Raw genomic sequence first — 22,281 nt, 5'->3', positions numbered from 1 at the left:
TATTGGAACAACTTGGAAATTGCAGGATAGATCTTGAATATTTTCTAAATTAATATTTTCATGTGAATGCAGTAATCATGCTTTTGTTTTGTGTGAAAAGCATTTAATTGAGATCATGAGAAAAATTAAGAATATTGTGTATTAAATCTTCGAGCTGTTTAGTGGAATGCCTATAAATAAAAGAAAACCCGAATCTAGTACTATACCATTTAATTCCCCTGGGGTTTTTTTTTTCATTTATTTAATATTGCAGTGCTTTTTTGGCTGTCCTTAAGCTACATGCTCATTTCCAAAGAATTTCAGAGCTGGGAGGGGTCTCGTGGACTTTGTCCCATATAAATTATTTAAAACGTATATGCCTCTGCCCATATACACATACAAAACAGCAACTTTGGCTGAGAAAACCTTTCAGTTAACAACTATGTAAGTGCTCATAAGTACACTAAGCTGAGGAGCAGGGCTCTGTCTCAGTTGGGACATAACGCCAGAAATAAAATTAAGATCATATTGTCTACAAAACAGAAACAAGTGATCAGTGGGAGGGGGTGTGTTTGAGGGTCAACCCTCACTCCCTCTCCACCTTAGTGGATTTTGGAGTAAGTTTTTGGTGTGAAACCACTTGAAATACGAAAAACGCTCTTAAAAGCATGTTTGGCTTATTTAGTTTTGAAAATTTGAATTGAATTTTAATTTTAAAATTAAACATTTGGATTTGAAATTCAAATTAGTGAGAGGCTTTAGTGATCACCAAAGTTCTTGATACTATTAATGAAATATTGTTCATCCCAAAAAATGTTTTGCTACGTGTCGTGTTTACACTTTCGCCTTCTTGACATTTCGGAGGTTCTGTTACTAAAATGATGAAGGATATTTCCCTTCACGAAATTTTACAGGCTTGCCATAGTGACAACCATTAGCATCCGTAAATTGCTGTGGGAGCTTTAAATAACATGAAACTAGTTTTGTTTGAAAAATGACATATTCTCATATTTCCGGGTTTTGGTGGGTTTCCAGCAGGTATTTTTTTAATTTAATTCGTGTAAAATCATACACATTTATGCCTTGAATATGTTTATGAGTCAAATTTCAAATGATTTTGCCATCGCTAGAGTTACAGTTAACTTGATGATTAAAACTTGCCTAAAGTTTGGAAAGAGCTTCAATTTCTAATTCTGACTGTGACTGTTTTAAGTTCATTTCAATACATTTAATTGTTAAATTATATTCAATTTGATTTCTAATTTTCCATCTATTAGAGCAAACTGCAAATATTTCAAATGTTATCGTTCAAAATTAACACTTCTCTTGGTTTTTAATTCAAATTAAAAAAAAATAGAACTCAGTAACTCAACAGAGAGAGAGAGAGAGAGAGAGAGAGAAAAAAAATGAAATTTTGAACTACAAATATTTGGGTACTGATCTGATTACTATTTGATTAAGAGCATAACAAAAGGTTTATTTATATTTTATTATTCTTGTACAAGAACCTCATCAACCTGCTTGATAAAATTGTGTCGTTTTCGTTCAATCTATCATAAATTGTTTCAATAATGAAGTAAAAATGTTGGAATTTGATGAATTATTTGATTTTTTTTTTCAAAATATTTGATTTCATATTACAAACATTGCAAGGCTTCAGGCTTTTTTTTTTAAGAAAAGTGCTGATCTACAAATTGTGACTTTTAATTGTTGTGACTGCACATAGAACCTATTAAACTGCCAAAGTCTCAATTTCAAAAGAAATTCTTAATTTTATGCAGTTATTCTATTATTTTGCTGGATAAAAGAAAAACAAAATGATGTGGTTGAACCGTCTTAAGCCATCCCAATTTTTGTAAAAATATCCACTTTTTTGCGTCGTTCGTCTCCCCTGAGCAATTTTCTGGATACGAAACTGAAAATTCTATGAAATATTACATGTAGGTCTATTATTTGATTTTATAAAAATAGTTAACTGAGAGATTATTGATCTATTGAACATAATTTGTAAGCAACCTTATACAGAAAACCAAGCTGTAGTAGGATAGACGGTCACTAATTTTGTGAGATATTTCATCCTGCTGCTCCAACAGTTCACGCTGAGCATTAGTGCGATACCTAAATTACTTTATTGAACCTAAGAATTCACCTCGCTCGTGCTGTGTATCACGGGCGAGGTTTACTTGGTAGTGTTGTACTTTTACAACGGCGTGAATGGCACGTCATAAATTCTACTCTCACTTGTCCACCTCTATGTAATTAATAGACGACCTAAAACCCTTCAAAATGCATCAAAAGTTCCACGTCATAGGCGAGAAATGCATAAATTGAGTCCTCGCTACACGCGCAAGCGCACCCCCCATCTGCTCTGCACCGTAGCTCAGCTACTAGTGCGAGGAATTTAAAGGGATCAGTCTTTATGAACACACTTTCGCTACTGCGGTGGTCGTGCGGCGACCGCACTAAATCTATTTATGCGTCTGTTTGCAAACCAAACGCCGCGAAGAGAAGAAATAAATGGCGCATGTTGCGAAGCGATTTCATTTCCCCTTCGCTTCGGCACGACCGACATCTGTCGTTTCCGAGCACTTCATCCACACGCGGAGGCATCAACACACGAACGGACGAACGAATAGAGTTATCAGCCGATATTTATTTTGATTTTTTTGCTCTTTGAAGCACAACTTTCAACATGATATTGTGACGAATCTACAAGAGATACACTTTTGCTCTCAAAGACACTTTGGTAGCTAACAAGTTAATGCATATTTTGTAGAAGAATTTATTTAACATTAATTACGATAATTTTAATAAAATTCATAAAAATACGTCGAAAAATGCTGATTTTTCCGTCACTTTTTGCAAACTTTTCGTAATTTGAGCCTTTTAATCATTTTCTACAAAAATTACGTCCAAGAAACTAAGATAGATTAGATCATAAGCTTTCGATTCATGCGCTGAGATTAAATGCATGGCGCATAGTTAATTAGATATGTGGTTCCAAAGATGAACAAGTTGAAAATCTTAAAATCGTGAATAACTCACTTAGCAGTGATTTGCGACCCTATGTTCCATGGGCACTTTTTCATATCTCATGGAGACCTATCTACCCTCCAATTATTAAAAACATGGAACCAAACACCCTGTATATTATATATATAATATATATATATAATATATATATATATATATATATATATATTAATGTTTTAAGTAAAAAGAAACTTGATACGAAATGTATGAAAAGTCTTGAAAACTGATTTTCAATAAAAAGATTAGCCAAGGCATGGCTATGAACACAGATACAAAAAAGGTTGAAAATTGTTCCAGAAACAACATTCTAGGATTCTAATAGATATTTTCTTTCAAATCTTTCCAAGAATTATAATCGGGATTCATCTCTAGAAACCGCTAATGTTTTTATGAATCAATTTAAACATTTTTCAAGAATATGTATCAAAACTCATCATCTTGAGATATCCGTAGGGTGTTTCCTTAGACATTAAGTACGTATGATATTTTTTTAGATTCCGCCAAAAACAAATCCTCGAGTCTTTTTCCCGACGAATATTCATCTGGAAATCGGAAAGAAATATTTTGAAGAATTTATTTTTTATCTATTCTTGATTTATCCTCAGAGCAATCCTGATTGATTTATTTGCGGTATCAAAAAATATATATTCCTATATATATATATATATATATAATATAATATATATTCTTGTTGAAATCCCTACGTCAAATGTTGGAAAATGTTGGCATAAATTCAATAAATAAAGACAAACCACTTCAAGAAATACTCAAAATGGAGCTTCTGAACCATTTCCTTGTTTATTTTCTGTTATACTATGTTATTTTATGTTAATGTTATGAATTCCTCACTAGCACATTCTATATTTAATTTAATCTCTTTTAAAAACTTCTGGTAGAATCTTTGACAATTCCCAGAAAAAAATCCTGCCAAAAACAACTGTAGCAATTATTTTATGGTATGCCTCGACATGATTCTGTATTGTTCCGAAAAAAAAATATGTCTGGAAAGTTATCCAAGAAATACTCCTGTAAAAATTAAAACCTTGATAAGAAGCTCTGAAAGAAAAATAGGTGAGATTTTAACAGCAATATATAAAAAATATTCTTAGCGAATTAAAGAAGCACATGAGAAAATTCGTACTGATATTTATTAGAGAATCTCTGTCTAACAAAATGTTTAGAGGTGTTCTAGTCCTTGTAAGTTATATCAAATATCACTCGGTCCTTGAAGAGAGGAGAAATCTGAACGGTCCACACAATTTATATTGTTTTTGGTTTGAAAATCCACACGAGAGAGAGAGAGAGCTAGGGCTTAAAATAGAAAATACGAGACCAACGTTGATGTTATGACGAGAATTTTTCAGACTCGTGCGCATAGATTAGATTTGCCTTCTGTTACACTTTTCGCTGCAAATGTTATACCAGAACTGACAAAGCATATCTTATTTTAGTGAATGAAGTAATCTTCGTGAAGGTGTTGGACCAGGGCTGGCCCGATAACCGTTCGACCATCTGCTTCAATTTTAATGATTCTTTTCATTCTTAAAATTTACTTGATTAGAATCATTAGAAACCTTTTGAAAATACCTTGAGCTATATATTGGGCAATCTCGTTCAGAATTCTAATAATCATTAAAACAAATTTTTACTCATAAACCTAGCTTGAGGCTATTAATATGAACAAGTGTTTTTATTCATTGAATTTCAATTTCTCTTTGCATTATTCGATAGACACATTGAAATAAGAAAAAATGTTTAGAAACGTTCAAATTGAGCAAATACAATTACAACCACAACAGAACCTTATACAATACTGAGAATTATTTACAGAAAATCCCGGGATTCTGTTCCATTGCTCCATCATTGACGGAATTTAAATCAAATCATATGATTAAATCACAAACAAATGCATTATTTTTGCTCATACACAGTGAAAATTGAAATATTGCTGGGTTTGCTGTACGGAATCCGTTAAAAAATGTTTGTGTTACCCCGTTATTTAAAAACTCGAAATTTTTAAGAATTATTGAAAAAAAAACATCTCTCGCGTTCAGTATCATAAGGGCGTAACTGCAGTGATAGATTTCTCTTCATCGATTTTCTCTTTGGCTTACAATTTGTCCGGACGACTGTTATCAACTGTTATTTTTGCCTCAGTAGAAAGTATTCATCACCCTTCATCGCAATAATCGTAAAATGTTTCGAAAATCGTTTGAATTTCTTGAAAAAATTCAAAGAGAAATCGGTGAAGAGAAATCGATCACTGCAGATACGCCTGTATGATACTCAACGCAAGATCTTAAGTAATTTTGACTGCTCGAATCCCATCAATTTTCAACGTATTAATTACTTTATCTATGGAACCTCACTGTAAACTATCATGCAACTTTCTACGTGAATTGAGATTTCTATATACAAAAAAATCGTCTTCCTCTAATGTAGTATAGTATGTATGACACTTTCTTAATACTGTTCATTCAAACACTTGTGGAATAGCTGCAATACAAATGTGAATTGATGAATTCATCTGGCAAACAAAACAAATAACATATTTTTAGAAAAATCACGACAAAACTAGAAACCGTTTCAAGATCGTAAATAAATTCAAAAGTATTGATACTTATATTAAAATGTATATTTTAACTGCGGGTCTTGCCCGGGATTTCCCGGAGAAAAGTATATGTTTACGAAGATCCCGGGAATTCCCAAAATATTAATATAATTTATGCATTCTTCGGCAATCAAGATCTGCTTTGACATTTTTAACGGTTTCAGTTGAGCATGAATTTTTTACTGTATTTTCATACATAGGTGTTTATTTTTTTCAAGAAAATTTGACCTTGTTAACATTGCTGTACACCGAGTTACAAACATCACACAAATTTGTTTTTTGTGTTTGATATAACTGATTAGGTTGAAACATTGTTGCCCGCTGTGTTTGTCATGAAAATTTTTCTAGAGATTGTATCCCAATACGCAAAAGTTGGGACGAACGATTGTGAGCGCACTTGCTTTGTTTTGTGTTTTGCGACTGTTCCAATGATAATTTGATTCATTGGTCTACTTGGATAGTTTGTATGTTCACAAAGTGTCTGGGTTCGATTCTCGGTCTCTGCAGGATATTTTCGTAATGGAAATTTCCTTGACTTCCTTGGGCATAGTGTATCATCGTCCGCCACGCGATATACAATTGCAAAAATGACAACGTTGGCAAAAAAATCAAACTTTCAGGTAATAACTGTGGAAGTGATCATTGATCACTAAGCTGAGAAGCAGGCTTTGTCACAGTGAGGACGTTAATGACAAGAAGAAAAAGAATAGTTTACTTAGTTAAACATGTACTTTTAAATGTGTTTCAAATTAATCGTCACCAGCCATAAGGGGCTGTCCATTAATTACGTAAGGGTTTATGGGGGGAGGGGGGGTCTGAGAATTCTTACGCGCCATACAATTTATTTTTAACTTTCATACAAAAAATCTCACCATGGGGGGAGGGGGGTTTGAAAAACCCCGAAATTTGTCTTACGTAATTAATGGACCGCCCCTAAGTATGCATTTCGCTTCACTGTACCTATACGGGTCATCGTGACATCAGTCATTAAACCATAAGCGTCATAATTATTCAAAACCCATCATTCGCTACGCATTCTAGTTGCAACGACAACACCAGAACCGCATATTTCACCCAGCACCGGAAATACCAACATACCTCGAACTGTGCTCGCAACTAATGCGCACTCCCCAGGGATCGGAAGGACTTCCCGTTCCCCTTGTCTTTGGGTTTGTTTTTCTTGCGGGCAGTAGCTTTCTGTAGCATTTGAGCTTTGCCAGAAAGAAAAAAAAACGGGAACGTAAAACAAATATGTACAATTAGCTTGTCCCGCTTAGGTCCCATGTAGACGACCTAGCTCGGTGACGGTTCGTTTCCACGGACAATGGAAACATAAGTGCTTTATGGTATGCCTGCTTTCACGATACACGATGGATTCAGATCGACCAGCATTGTGGGGTGTGCTGTTTTTTTTTTATTACTTGCGAAGGAAAGGTTTGATTTAGTTTGCTCTTATCAGTATATGAACTGCTAGGATGGAGAAGTAAAAGAAGAAAAAGAGGTTGAAATACAAATGACAGTTTCATGAGTAAATTAAGACTTCTCACAACTGACTTTTGTCGCTACACAGTAGTGTAGCAAAAAGTCATATTCAATCGATCCGATCTTGACTGAAATAGCTTTGTTGGAAAAAAGATTTATATTTCTCCAAAAAGAACAAGATGCTTTTTTACAGGACCTTAAGATTGAATCGAATATCGAGTTCCAAAACTGATAACAAAAAAAATAGAATCCATGTATTTGGGTAAATTGGTATAATGCGCCCCAACCGGGCAATACGCCCCACTTCATTTTCAAGGCATTGAGGCTTCTTTAACACGTGAATATTATTACACATCTTAAATATCCGCGAAAAAATGATGATGCACATATAAGATCTTTGGGAAGTATAAACAACCAATAGAAATACCAAAAATATCGAAAATCAGCATTTAAGTGTAAAATTTTGGGTCCGATAGGCAAGCCTCGTTGTAAATGAAGCCCATCTTTTACTTTTGTACGTATTACAAAAACTTTTACCGGAAGACGACTGCTAATGGACCCTTTTAAGCTCAGCAAGTGGTGGAACTCTCCTTGGAAACATTTCTACAACGCTACGGAACATTTTCTACGGGAGGGGCATATTGCCCGGTTTGTTTTGAAACGTCAAGATTTGGACCATTTAAAGAAAACGGCTTGTACTCTTTCAAGAAGCTGCTTGACAAGAGAAAGTGGCATGCAGAGCATGACCCACTAAGTTAATAAAACGTTGATACCAAAAACTATAGATGTAACGCATTTGCCACTGCGATAGAGCAGTTTTTCCTTAGGAGGGGCGTATTATACCTGTTTACCCTATATGTATTGTGTATCATAATACTACACATGTAAAATATTCCCACATTACAACAAAATTGTGTCTTAATTATATCGAAAGTTGATACAAACGACGATTGGTTTTTTTTTTTTTTATAAAAGCACTCCGATGAGAACGAGGGAATGAAAACACAATTAAAACAAAAACGGTTATTACTACAAAGACTGATAAAAATGTATTTTACAAAACTTATTAATCAAAAGCTAAATTATTATTTTTTGCTGCGGATTTTGCTGATTGGAACGCATACTTGGACTGACTAAAACTGTTGGGGATTTTTTTTTTCATTTCCGTACAAAGTGGGCCGAAGGGTCTCAGATTTTCATGAAACTTTTGTCCACAGGCAGGGCTCATCAATATATGAATAAAAATATATTGTGAAAAATTCAAGGTCGCTTATTTTTTTTTTTTTTTTGTCCTCTGACTCTACTTACTTTGAAAAATCATAACTCAAGAACGAAGCATCGTAGAAACAAAGTTTTTTTTTTATGAAAATGAAAGCAAATTGACCCTTGATATGGTCATTTTCCACAAAATTGGCCATAACTTAAAAACGAAAAAAAAAATACATTTCAAAATTTTCAGCGATTGAAGCTTATGGAAATACCTTCTCAAAAATATATTTTTGAAAGTTTTGCTCTAATTGGAGCATAGTTTTTCCGGCTTTTCTTTACAAATTTTCAAATTTGTGTGGAAAACTGTTCTCAGTTATTTTTTTTTATTCCTGAGAAAATTTGCTTTCATTTTCATAAAAAAAACTTTGTTTCTGCGATGCTTCTTTCTTGAGTTAAGATTTTTCAAAGAAAAGGCTCAAAATGGCACATTTTCACATATTTTACAAAATTGGCCATAACACAAAAACGAAAAAAATACCATTTCAAAAATTTCAGTAATTGAAATTTATAAAATTCTGTTCTCAAAAATATTTCTTTGAAAATCTTACACGAGTTGGAACATAGGTTTCCCGGCTTTTCTTTACGAATGTTCTCAACGGTGGAAAATTTCGTGGAAAACTTTTACCAGTTATCATTTTTTTCTATTCCTTAGCAAATTTGCTTTCATTTTCATAAAAAAAAACTTTGTTTCTACGATGCTTCTTTCGTGAGCTATGATTTTTCAAAGAAAAGGCTCAAAATGGCACAATTGCACATTTTTTACAAAATTGGTCATAACTCAAAAACGAAAAAAATACCATTTCAAAAATTTCAGCGAATAAAGCTTATGAAATTACCTTCTCAAAAATATATTTTTAAAAGTTTTCCACTAATTGGAACATAGTTTTTCCGGCTTTTCTTTACGAATTTTCTCAACGGTGGATATTTTTTTTTTTTTATTCCTGAGAAAATTTGGTTTCATTTTCATAAAAAAAAACTTTGTTTCTAAGTTGTTTCTTTCCTGAGTTATGATTTTTCAAAGAAAAGGCTCAAAATGATCATAATTATTATAGAAAGCGATAAGTGAAAGATATTATCAATTTTCTCAGAATTCAACCCCTGATTACAACGTGTGCTATAAAAACTGAGCTCTGCAACGAGCTGTGTACAACATTTTTGTATTTTTTAGCAATTTCTGAAGATTGTTGTGTAATAATTCATTACGCAACTAAAAACAATTGTGTAGTGAAAATTCGTCATGTGAGAGGCATCACGCGACACTGCATACTTCAGGTCAGGAAAGTAGGCTGTTTCATTACCGATTGGCGTAATTGAAAACAGCCTATTATAATGAGAAATTGCAAAACCATAGTATAATCTGGACAAATTGTAAATGTGGTACTCCATATACTTTCAAACTTAAATATATTTTGTTTAACTTAATGGAAACATGTTTTGTGAACTTTAAGTTTAATAAAGAAAAAAAATCGTTATAATCTTATATTTTTTTTTTTTCACTTTTAACAACCTTACCTTACAAACAAATAACAAAATAACAACCTTGTTAGATAAAATCGTCCTAACATCGAGACACAATTATTCAGAATCATGTTGAAATTCGCTGGTTGGGTTACGATCAATACAATAAATTCATCTTGTTATTTAAACATTGAAATTTTTAGTGGTTTTGATAAAAAAATGTCTAGAAAACACGAAAAAATGTATCATTTCAAATTAAGTTATAATCATTTGGAGAAAAAATGTTTTTTTCTTTTGTTATAGAATTATAAATTACATCCTCCCCATAAACATTGTTTTGGGATTCATTAAACTTCTCCTTAGAAACTCAGCAATTAAAAAAAAATATGTGGACCTGAAATTCTATCAGTTTTCCAAAACTGGAGTGAGGTCCCATTTGGAAAGAGATGATTCAATTGGCACAAAAGTTCCTACGAAATGTTTTAGTGATCACTAAGGTTAGTAAGTTTTGTTTCATAAACCATAGGAAAAACATAATATCATACAGTATATTTTTTCCAGTAACAATAAGTGATAACGTTTAAAATACTTTATTCAAATTTTATAAATATTCCGTCTTTAAAACACAGGTCGTCGTTCTATATTTTACTGGTCTAATAATTGAAGGCATCAAAATAATTGATAATTTTAAAATTTATCTGACTTTTTTATAATCGTAGGCAGTTTATGGAAGCTTTGTTGTGTTTAAGTTTAAAACTGATTGTCTTAAACGAACTTTTGACTACTCGATAAGTTTATTAGATACGTTTATCTTTTTTCATATTGGCATTCAATCCCAAATGTGTTAAAGCCTGCAACTTAGCTTGATGGTCCCATCCTAGCATTGACTATTAGTATAAAAATATTCAGCTTTGGTAGACCATCATCAATGTATCAGGGATGAAATTATTATTAATTCACATTATTTTCGAAATTCCCCGTTCTTTTAATGCCTTTGAACAATATTAAAAAAATTGAAATTTAGCCAATTAAACCCCACGAATATATGTGAAACGCCAAGCCCCATTACTATGTTGCAAGGTGCCACAATCGCCATTTGCAGAACCGACAATGGCATCCCATGCAAAACAATCGCCCGATAACAGCAAATTTCACAACCAGTTTCCAGGCGAATCAGAATGCCCCCACACTGTTAATTGAGACGCCACCTTACCCGGCTTCTTATCAAATTCGCCGTGGTCGCCCTTCTGTCTTGTAATGCAACGTGCAGTTCTGGGTCACGTCTATCATTGGCCTTTTCCTCCAGCTCAGAAGGTAAGCTTGACTGGAACCTGTTTCTATATTCGTCCCGAATATCATTTGCATTTAACAACATTTGTTTCACAAATTTCTACGCGAAAAGAATGGAAAAACTGCGATATGAACCCGGGCGAGATTTCGTTGGTGCTTTGGTACGGTTGACTTCTTTTGGTGTTTTCGAAAAAGAAACGCTAAAGTGACTTACTTGCAGTCAGTGAGGCGGCTGCCGAGAATGGTGTCGTCGAAGGTACACTTGTGGAAGGCCGTCGACCCGATGAGCTATTATTGCTGGATGCAGTGCTGTAAGCGATCGCACTCGCCTCGTAGTGTGATGGCCATGCTGGTTCTGACTATATGGAAAAGAAGAAAATGAATTTACTAGCTATTGCAGCAATGTTTTGCATTACAATTCAAACCTCAATCGTTATAAACGAAAATAAAAATGACCGCCATCCGAACGATCTGGTATCCTAACATACTCTTCGTGAATTTGAAATTTCTTTATTGAGGAAAATGGAGCTAACAGTTGTTTGAATAATTTAAGGCATTACATTTTTTTAAAGTGCGTTGCATCAATCGCAACACATAAACAAATCAAATATCTATCAGGTTCACATTCAGCATTCAAAAGAAATGATATCTAAGCATTTTCAATATGAATTTCATTGCATTTCGTTGAGGATATCACAATTTACAATGGATTTTGATTTCAACATAATTTCCATGAGCTTTATTTAAACGATAATACTAAATCAAAGCATTCTCATTCAAAAGTGATAGCATTCGAGCAACTTATACTTAACAATATTTTATCGAAGGAAAGTAAAATTACAATATTCCTTGAAGAGGCCTAACATCTTTAAATCACTGAAACTTCCATTTCCCTCGATGACATATTTTCTCATTCACGTAGAGGATGCTACAATGCCATATCTTTCGATTGGTGGATGCAGAATTCATGGTCATTTTTATGATTAATAACGATTTTAGACACACCGTGACAATGTAACGTAACAAAACCTACCTGTTGTGAATAGCCGGAACCATAGTGATTGGCTCGGGCAGCATTCGTACTGGGAGCTATCCTCTGGAACCCCGGTAGACTGCCCTTGATGTACTCGTTCTCACTGAGTCCTACCCCTGGAGACCACATGTGAACCGGCTCGTGCGTGGGACTGCCTCCGAAGTATTGCATTGATGCCGCCGTCGCGAAACCGCACCGACTGTACGATGGACTGAAACGAAAACCGGAAGCAGATCGGAGACCACCATTAGCGATTTTAGTTACATCTCTCGAAGCGTCAGGAGACAAATAGATGTTTAGCATTCATCTTCTCCTCCAAACAACAAAACAAAATTATTGCTGAATGGGTATCAAATGAATGGATTGTTTCTGTTTGGGCACCACCACCGTCGTCGCCAGCGTCGATACTGTTCTTTCACCATTCTTCCCAATCCAATTCCACTTTTCTTTCCACCCACCCATCTGTACCATACAGGGCCGGATTCACAGCTCCCTTATCCGCACTAGGGCAGTTTTACTATAAATCTTTGCAAAATATTTTTTGACATAAACTGCCGTGAATCGCAAGTCAGTCCCATCTTTAAAAAGTAGGCATTGAGAAAATTTGAAACTAGTTTTCCATGGGAATATTCAAAAAAAAATTCCAGAGGAATGGAACATGTTCAGAACTTAATGAAACTTTCACAACTTGCTTTTCACTACGATAGCTTTCCGAGAAAAATATAGAGATGATCAAAACAGTTTCATTTTTGTGTTACACTATGCTGAAATCTGTAGTGGGACTGGTATGCGGTTGCTTTTCATAATGGGACAATTTGACTAGCTGTTTTTTTTTCTATTTTTTCTGAACAGATCATATTATTTCATTAGTGCAGCTGAACTCAATTTTGACGACAATGCAGATGGGACTGACTTGCGATTCACGGCAGTAAAGGTTATGAACAATTTATCGAAGTAGTGATTCATAGATAGATTTCAATAAAAAAATCTTTCATATAATGGAAAAACTATGTTGGTGGCTCAATTTTCGATTTTGAATATTTGTTCTTAACTGTGCTGCTATATTGTCATAGGGGCCATTTTTGTACATTTTACTCATGATTTGTGGGGGCCTCTAAAATGTGTGGCCCAGGCTCATACTCCCTCGGCCCTCGTAAATACAATCCTGATTCCAAATACCTAAGCTTCTGAATCGTCAACTTCTTTTTCGCGCGTGATCTTCAAGTCGCGCATTCCCCAACTACAGCTGGACGCCGCCGTTGCAGTGCGCATCAAATGCTTCGCAGTCAATTCGTCGGGTGCTGACCATCAGTCAGTCAGCCAGTTGATGATTTTGTTTGTGGTTGCGCGAGTAGGTGGTAATATTCATAAACAAAAACATCCTCTGTTCGGAGCAAATGCTGTCACCAAAACTGTAAAACTGTCTGCCATCAGGATTCACAACCATTTGACAACGGCAGCTGCTTTGAAGCAGAGATCAAGTGTATTCGAACCAGGAAGTTGACCATCTGGGCGGGTGTGGGCAAGGCAGTTGATCAAAACATGATGATGGAAGAATTCATTGCAGTTTGCAATATTACCTGGTGGCATTCTTCGATTGTTACGAGAAACTATTTACATCAATTTAATTTCAATTTACTTCAAATTAAACAAAACCTTTGAAGTTTAGATCGTCATAAAACTATACAGCTATCTATTAGGGAAAAATAAAATGAAATTTCTATCTCCCACATCTCTTTTTACAATGTCTATGATGAGTTGTAGCAAGTTTAACCCGTATAGGCCTGAGTCAAAGCAAAAATTTTAAAACCCTTACCACTCAGCGAATTCTTAATGGATTCAAAAGATTTTTTGTCAGTATACTGGTACACATATCTAGTTTCTAGAAGGGGACAGAGGAACGCGTAAATATTCCTGTGGTCGGAGTTATTCCGGTGAATCACTGGGTCAGGTCGGGTGAGAAGGGTACTGTGCGTTTGTGCCCCTGGAGGTAGGCAAATTTCAAGTCACAGATAATTTCCGGAATCGGCTATAATGTGGCCACTACATGACGGAATTTTGAGAATATTGCATCAGTGTAAACCTTTTGAGAAACGATTGAATTGGATAAGTATGAGTTTTGCATTTGATAAATGCTACAAATGACCATTTTCGGGTCCCGGGACGCCTAAAACTTATGATAAAGTGGCCAATTTGTATCTGAACATCTGTTCCAAGCTAATGAGAATGCATTTTAGTTTACAAATATGTTTGATTTCTCCTTTTCGAGAATAGAAACGGTTTAGTATTCAACAAATCTATAGCCAGTCCCGGATTTGGGGGGGTGCCAACTGGGCAAATGCCCCGGGCCCCCCGATTTAAGGGCCCCCCGAGGAATCAAAATTAAGAACTAAAAACATTTTGAAATACCTTACAAAATTTTCCCTTTAGGCATTTGGACATATAGTTCTAACATTAAAGTCAACTTTCGAAAATTTGAGTTGATTTTCCTTCTCTACCTAATATCTGAACCTCACAGCATGGTTTGGTCAATTATTATCCTCTAATATATTACAAAAAATTATGAACATGAAGCCAAAATCTTCAAAATTCTTCTCTAGTTAGTTTTGAACAAATATTTGAAGTGAAAATGCGCTTAACGATTTCTTCAGGATCTTAAAAAAATACGGCTACACCTGTTAACTTGCCGGATGAGTTAAAATTCAAACAAATAAAGTCTAAAAAAATCTGATTCGTATCAGATCTTTAAATTTTAAACATATCTGCAATTCTATCAGCAACTGCAAGCATAAGCGTATTTTTTTTTTGTGACGCGGTGTTCATTATTTTTTGACACTTTCTATTTTGTGTTCCGTCGTTGATGATGTTTTAATACTTCTACTTATCTAAACTTTGAATATAATTCATAGAATATACAGTACTGACAAGAATAAAGTACATGAAGGCCGGTTCTCATACAAAATGGTTAAGTTTAGGGAACTATATAACAGCTTCTATCGAACCGATTGACCTGCATTTCCAACTACATCTCAGGAGCAACTCGAAATCTGATTTATTACAAATTAATAAATTTCTATTCAACAGTTTGGAAGCTATTAAAAAAAACTAATTTAAGAAAAATGCCAAAATCAAATGAGAATATTTTTGACATGTGAATATTCTGCAAATTTATTCATTTATATCAAATACAAAACTTCGCAGAAGATAATACTTACCCTAAATTGTTTGTTTTCAAAATATCTAAGCATCAAATTTTGAACATTTTTTACAAAATGGGCGGATTTTAAGAACTTAGACACTTTTGCATAGAATGTGATGATTCATTTACAAATCCAATTTGAAGCTATTTCCAACATGCAGTTCAAATTTCAGTTTCAGGTCAATCGGCCTTGTGTACTTTATTCTTCCCAGTATTGTACATACTTTGTTATTCCAGAGAATGCTTCTACCAGAGAAAAAACGGCTGTTAAGATTTTCAGCAATTTTTATATATCAATAATTGGTTCTATAACCAAAAAAGGAGCAAATATCCTACGAATTGTTATATTTTACCATGGAAAGCTTAAAAACGGACTTCAAGTTTTCAATGTATAAAGCTCCCAACCAAAAATGTCACTTGTTTTTTGTTTAATTTAAGCTCCTCATATGTTTGGACCGATCATCTCGTTCAAAACTCAAATTCAATACGTTAGTTTGTGGTATCTCAAAACGTGCTGTATTTTGTACATAGGGGTCCCCTTTACGATATTTGACCCGGGCCCCCCGAAGCCGAAATCCGGCCCTGTCTATAGCCGGTTCTTCCGGGCATTACGTTCGAATGGCCACATCCGGTATATTTTAAACGGTGCAAAACTCTTCATTTATAATGTTGGAAATCAGATCTTATTGATTTATGCAAATTAAAATGATTGGCGTCGCAAATAAATAAAGGTTACTTGGCATGTCCCAAAAAATAGCCCTTTTTCACCCGACTTGACTCAGTAACCCAACAGAGAACTCCAGCCACAGGAATATTTCCGAGTTCCTCTGGCCACTTATAGAAACTAGATATGTGGGCCAGTAAACTGACAAAAAATCATTTGAATCCGTTAAGAATTCTCTGAGCGGTGAGGGTTTCAGTATGTTTGCTTTCACTCAGGCCTATACGGGTTAAAGTCATTAGGGTGATGATTTAAAGGAGGCCCAAAGACATTGAGTCTATATATTTACAATCCAGAATGATACCTGAACTATCAAATACATGTTGTTTATGCACGCGCTTCCAAAAATCATGTGATTTTACGTTATTTGGATGCACATAAAAAGGCGATTCAGCTCGCTATACGTAAATTTGCGTCAAATTTTAAATACGTTAATGACAAGTTCGGTAAATGTCAGTCACAATGTAATCGTTTTTGTGCCCTTTAACGTGAACAATTACATTTTTGTTCAATACACGAACAAGAACACGTTTTTGTGTCGTTCTGTAGTTGATGAAACAGTCATAACATGAATAACGTCCACAGTAATTTTCATTATTTTTAAGAGTGTGAGAATGAATAATTACACCTTAGATAATGATTTCCAAGGAAGGAAGTTGCTAAGCAAACAAAACAACTAAAGCACATCTTGTTTGGAATTTTTGCAGAAGTTTTAAGCTAGTGTGTCAGATTGGAATGCTTTCTTCAGCAACTTTTTTCATTAGGGTTTGGAGAAATAGTTTTTAATTTAACATAACAACTGTCTGTACTTTAATGAATGTACTAACGTGTTTGAAACTCTTTTCTGAAATTTTCCATGGTAATTTCCATATATACCTATGTTGCCTTTGAGCCATTTTTAAATTAGCACCGAAAACACTTAAAGTTTGTTATATTCACCACTTGCATTGCCAACCCGAGCATACAAACTAAACAACATGATTTTGTTATTCAGCCATGCCATGAAAAACCGATTTAGTGGGTCTCCGAATTCCGTGAGAATTTGCTATTTTGTTCCTTATCCGAAGTAAGGATACACGTATTTTTGGATTTTTGATTAGGGTGACCATTTCCGAAATAGGGTGACCAGAAAAATCGTGATTTTGCAAAATTTGTATTTTTAAAAAAATTATAACTTTCGAACCGTTCGACCGATTTTCAATCTTTTTGGACGAAATGAAGGCTAAAGATTTTGACTTTTCAGGAAAAATATAAAAAATTTAACAAAATTTGTGTTTTTTACATGAAAAAACTCAATAGTTTCCGTTTTTTCGTGTTTTGAATGAGAGCAGCAATAGTCCCTTTGGTCCCGAGGCCTTCAAAACACGAAAAAACGGAAGCTATTGAGTTTTTTCATGTAAAAAAACACAATTTTTGTGAAATTTTATATTTTTCCCAAAAAGCCAAAATCTTTAGCCTTCATTTCGTCCAAAATGATTGAAAATCGGTCGAACGGTTCAAAAGTTATATTTTTTTTTAATATTATTTTTGCAAAATCGCGATTTTTCTGGTCACCCTATTTCGGAAATGGTCACCCTAATCAAAAAATCCAAAAATACGTGTATCCTCATTTCGGATAAGGAACAAAATAGCAAATTTGCACGGAATTCAGAGACCCACTAGATCGGTTTTTCATGGAATGGCTGTATTATGTTCTTAGGTAAAGATAATTTGGTTTGATGCTATTCTTATCGAGTTCATAACAATCACATCATAAATTGAGATCAAAATCTAATATGAGAATCATAGAAACGCTAAAATATGTTGATATTATTGTTAACTAAGTATGTAAATTTTTGTTTATCCTAATAGAATTGATTTGTTCTTCGAAAATTCCCACTGCCCAAAGAGCACCGCATCCGCGGAATATACCAGGTGGTAACCAATATCGCCAAAAGTAATAGATATGCCTTCTAACGAGCTTGTTTTGAAAAACAATGAAATTTTGTACATCGGAAATAAGGTTTCAGAATTTGAGCATGAGCATGATTTATTGCCCGCAGTTGCTATTCCGTTATTGCAAGAACAAATATAGGTACTTGCACAAGGAATCAACGGACGCTGCTAGGGATTAGTTGCACCTTTAGGTGGGGAAGAATGATGACGTGTTACTCGCTTTAAGTAAGCCGTTGCACTTCCACGAGAAAAACTGTGAGATTTAAAAATAGGAATGGGTTGAATTATTGATGATGATGATGATGATGATGAATTACAGGATTCGTCTTGGTAAACGATACGCTTAATTGTAAGAGTCCTAAGGTTTATCCAGAAATAACGCATCAATTTAACATAATAAAATCAATAATAATGCCTTATATGAAAAAAAATGAAAAAGAAATAACTAAACGCACAATATGTCGAAACTTTTGATGACGCTTTATTCAATGACTTAGCATGATGATAATCAGGTAACATCAATCCATCCAGTCATCTATCGTCTCTAGGGAAAAAGTCAACATTTCTAGTGTTAAATTAAATAATAAGCTGTTGTATTATTTAAATATATGAAATAAAATAAACAAAACTAGAAAGAAGGTTTATTCAGACAATAATCGACTATTTAGTGTTTGCTGAACCGATACAAATGGTATCCCTTTTTTAACACCTGTACTACCAACCCCCTCAGAGAGTCGGAAGTGAAACTTTGATCATGCATATCTTTATCATTTTCGAAGCGATTTTCAAAAAATTTCGGCAATGGAACCGGACACTATTTAAGATTGATGTTCGTTTTGACGTTTTTGAAATAGATGCCTCTACCCAAAATTATTAACCAAAAGGCACTTCCTAGTTTTTTTGAAAAACGCGTTTTTTTCACAAACTCAACGATAAAACAACATTTAAAGCGGTGACATGTAGTTTTTTCGACATTTATTTGCTTGTTGGAGTGTAGTGACAGGTTTGAGCAGAAATCGAAATGTTTGGTTGCACTCAAAATTTCTTTCACTTAAAACATTACAGAAAACCTTATTTTTGGACCCGTTTGCCTGTAACTCAAAATTCACAGCTATGACATGTAGTTTTTTTATTGATTGTGAAAGTCAAGTGAACATGTTTGAGTAAAATCATGAATTTCCGATAACACTTAAAATTTATTTTACCAAAAAAAAACACACAAAAAACGTATTTCCTGAGCTTTTTTTACTGTAAATCAAAATTAAAGGCTATGACGTGTAGTTTTTTCGGCATGAATTTATTTGCAGAGGTCAAGTGAATATTTTACAGTCAACAATTTTTTTTTGACTACACACAAAACTGTTTTTACCTAAAAAAAACAACATAAACAACTTATTTCCAGAGTTTGTTCGACTGTAAAAAAAAATTCATTGCTATGACATGTAGTTTTTTCGGCATGAATTTACTTGTAGGAGTTGAGTGAACATATTTGAGCGGAAATAGAAATTTTTGATAACACTCAAAATTCCTTTTACCGAAAATAGTAGGAAAACCCTTAGTTTTTGGACCCGTTTGCCTGTAACTAAAAATTCAATGCGTTAACATGTAGTTTTTTCGCCATGAAATTGATTGTGAAAGTCAAGTAAACATGTTTTAGTAAAAATGAATTTCCGATAACACTTAAAATTAATTTTACCAAAAAAAACACACAAAAAACGTATTTCCTAAGCCTCAAACAAACAAATTAATGTCGATAAAACTACATGTCCTCGCTTTAAATTTTGTTTTGTGGTGTGGAGCAAAAACGATTTTTTGAACCACTCTACTGCCCATACTTACATAACAGTTCATATATATAGGAAATCCGATAGAATATGGGACTTTTATGCAAGTTTAGGGTGAAATGCTGATATTAGTGTCAAAAATCATCTCCAAATTAAAAATCGAAGACGGGGTGAAATTGATCACTTATGTCGTTTTGATATGTTTTGTTTGTTTTCAAAATAACTTTACTTACTTACTTTGTAGGCAAATTTCTAAATTTCTTAATATCTAACAGAAATACAACTATTTTTTTACAAAATGAGCAATTTGATACAAATTTTGATGACGAAATCTGTTTTGAAGGTATATTTAGAGCATCCTCGCAAATTTCTAGGTTGACATCATGTTCAAATCCTTGTTTTGAATCACAAGTTAATGGATGTCTGTTTGCATCACACCGAAGATGATTCTAAAATTTTACATCATTTTCAAAGAAATAAACATTTTTTAACACGAAAAACATCACAACATACATACGGCAATGTTCAAGATAAACTACCTGCATTTAATCAATTAGTATGAAATGAAATCGTGTAATACGGTGATCATTTTCACTTGAATTTACGGTACTGATGATCGCACCTTTTTTTCTGAAACGAACTTTTAAACTGCCAGAAAAACTGTTTGAAGTAAAACATGGTGATTTAACACGTTCGTTTGGAACACTTATATGTAGTTGAAAACTGTACTCCACGGGTTACATCATTTCTAATGATGCATTGCTTTATCTATACTCTGTTCTTACTCTGAATGAATTCCAGTACTCTGTATACTCTGGATAAAGTCCTCAATTGAACAGCAAAGATGAATAGCAATTATACCCTCTGATTCAACTCACATTTTGAGATTCATCCAACTCGATGCAAGATTCCGTCGAAACACTGTTATCCTTCAATCATCACTCAATAGCCAGGTCAGATAATTTCGCTCGGAAAGTCACACCAACTCCAATCTTCAACACCGTATCACTTCACTAGAACCGATCCAATGCACGCCACCATCAGCAACGATAGTCAATTTATCACTGCCCAGCAAATCAGAACCACCCCTTAACTCAATTCTACACCAGAGGGACAATCCAAACCAAACACTCGTCCCGATAAAAGTTAACCACCTCCAACGAACACGAACTGCTGGAAACTACGATTTTGTGTGACGAGTCGCTCGATTCTAGTCATACATAATACCCTCAGGTATTGTGTATCTACAGTGCATTGTGAGCTCTCTAGTTGTTTCATTCAAAGTTCCATCTGCACGTGACTTTCAGCTTGTTATTCGTGCTTCGGCATCATAAGGTTCGCAAAACACACATACAAATACCGCATATGCATAAAGTGTGTTACAAGTCGCGTATTATGTTACGACAAATTCGACGCCTGGGTTAGAAAACGAACAAAGCTTGTCCCACTTGGGAACCCCCCGCGACCAAGAATGCCAACCCAAACTTCAGTTGTTTTGTCACACTTTTTACCATCTCATCGGAGAACACCACCTTTCTCTGTGTTTTGATTCGCCATTATGCAATAATCTGGGCCCTTTTGCTTGAGCACCCGATAAAGAACAGCACCAAATGGCACGTGCAAGTTCAGTCACATATTAGTACATGCCTGCCAGTTTGGGGCGCTAAGTGTTTGCTCTATTTTGTGGTGGATCTCCAAAAACAAACGAAATGTTTGCCAGCGAAAGTATGCCGCGCATGGCAAACAAACAGGCGGGATCCCTTCGCGGGCGATTCGACAAAAAGGGGAGTAAACCGAAAAGCTAATTGCCTAATAATGGGAACATATGGGAAGTATCTATTTGGTATTGTGAAAATTGACACTTTCGGAAAACTTTTTCAAGATAATAGCAAAGGGGCCATTCTAAGCTGAGTGGTTAGAGTACGCGGCTACAAAGCAAAGCCATGCTAAAGGTGTCTAGGTTCGATTCCCGGTCGGTCCAGGATCTTTTCGTAATGGAAATTTACTGGACTTCCCTGGGTATAAAGTATCATCGTACCTGCCACACGATATACAAATTCGAACATGTCAAGTTTGGCAAAGCAAAGCTCTCAGTTATTAACTGTAGTAGTGCTTTTGAACACTAAGCTGTGGAGCAGGCTCTGTCCCAGAGAGGACGTAATGTCAAGAAGAAGAAGCAAAGGCTGTTTTAAATTTATGTCAATTCAAAACTCAATAATAACACAATTTGTTAATGAAAATTTCAAAAAAAAAAATGTTTACGCATGTGCGCTTTTATTCATTTGAAAAAATCTAATTCAGTTATGGAAAATAACAATATGAGTTATATTTTTGTTTGATTTGTAAAATTAGGAGTTATATTTTTGTTCAAATTGAAACATATTTTGTTTCGATTTTATTGAGTGTATAAGAAAACGTGAAAATTTTCTTACTATTCTATTAGGGCTCATTCACCAAATTTCATAACGCTGAAGGGGGTGGGTGGGT

The 22,281-nt window shown here is 34.5% G+C and overlaps 1 protein-coding gene across 6 annotated transcripts in view; it reads right to left on the bottom strand.

The window, feature by feature from the left end:
* The window catches only part of LOC5573053 (box A-binding factor), a 143,259-nt gene that overhangs the window by 26,529 nt on the left and 94,449 nt on the right, over positions 1–22,281 (bottom strand). For all 6 annotated transcript variants that reach the window (XM_001654325.2, XM_001654324.2, XM_021852902.1 and 3 more), the window contains exons 3-4: positions 12,156–12,366; positions 11,337–11,481 (exon numbers count right to left, since the gene is read on the bottom strand). In XM_001654325.2, coding sequence (XP_001654375.1) covers positions 11,337–11,481; positions 12,156–12,366 — 356 coding nt within the window. The remainder of the gene's footprint in view (positions 1–11,336; positions 11,482–12,155; positions 12,367–22,281) is intronic.

This window comes from Aedes aegypti, chromosome 3 (genome assembly GCF_002204515.2).
Source record: "Aedes aegypti strain LVP_AGWG chromosome 3, AaegL5.0 Primary Assembly, whole genome shotgun sequence".
Taxonomy (NCBI): domain Eukaryota; kingdom Metazoa; phylum Arthropoda; class Insecta; order Diptera; family Culicidae; genus Aedes; species Aedes aegypti.
This window is presented reverse-complemented; position numbering and strand designations above follow the sequence as displayed.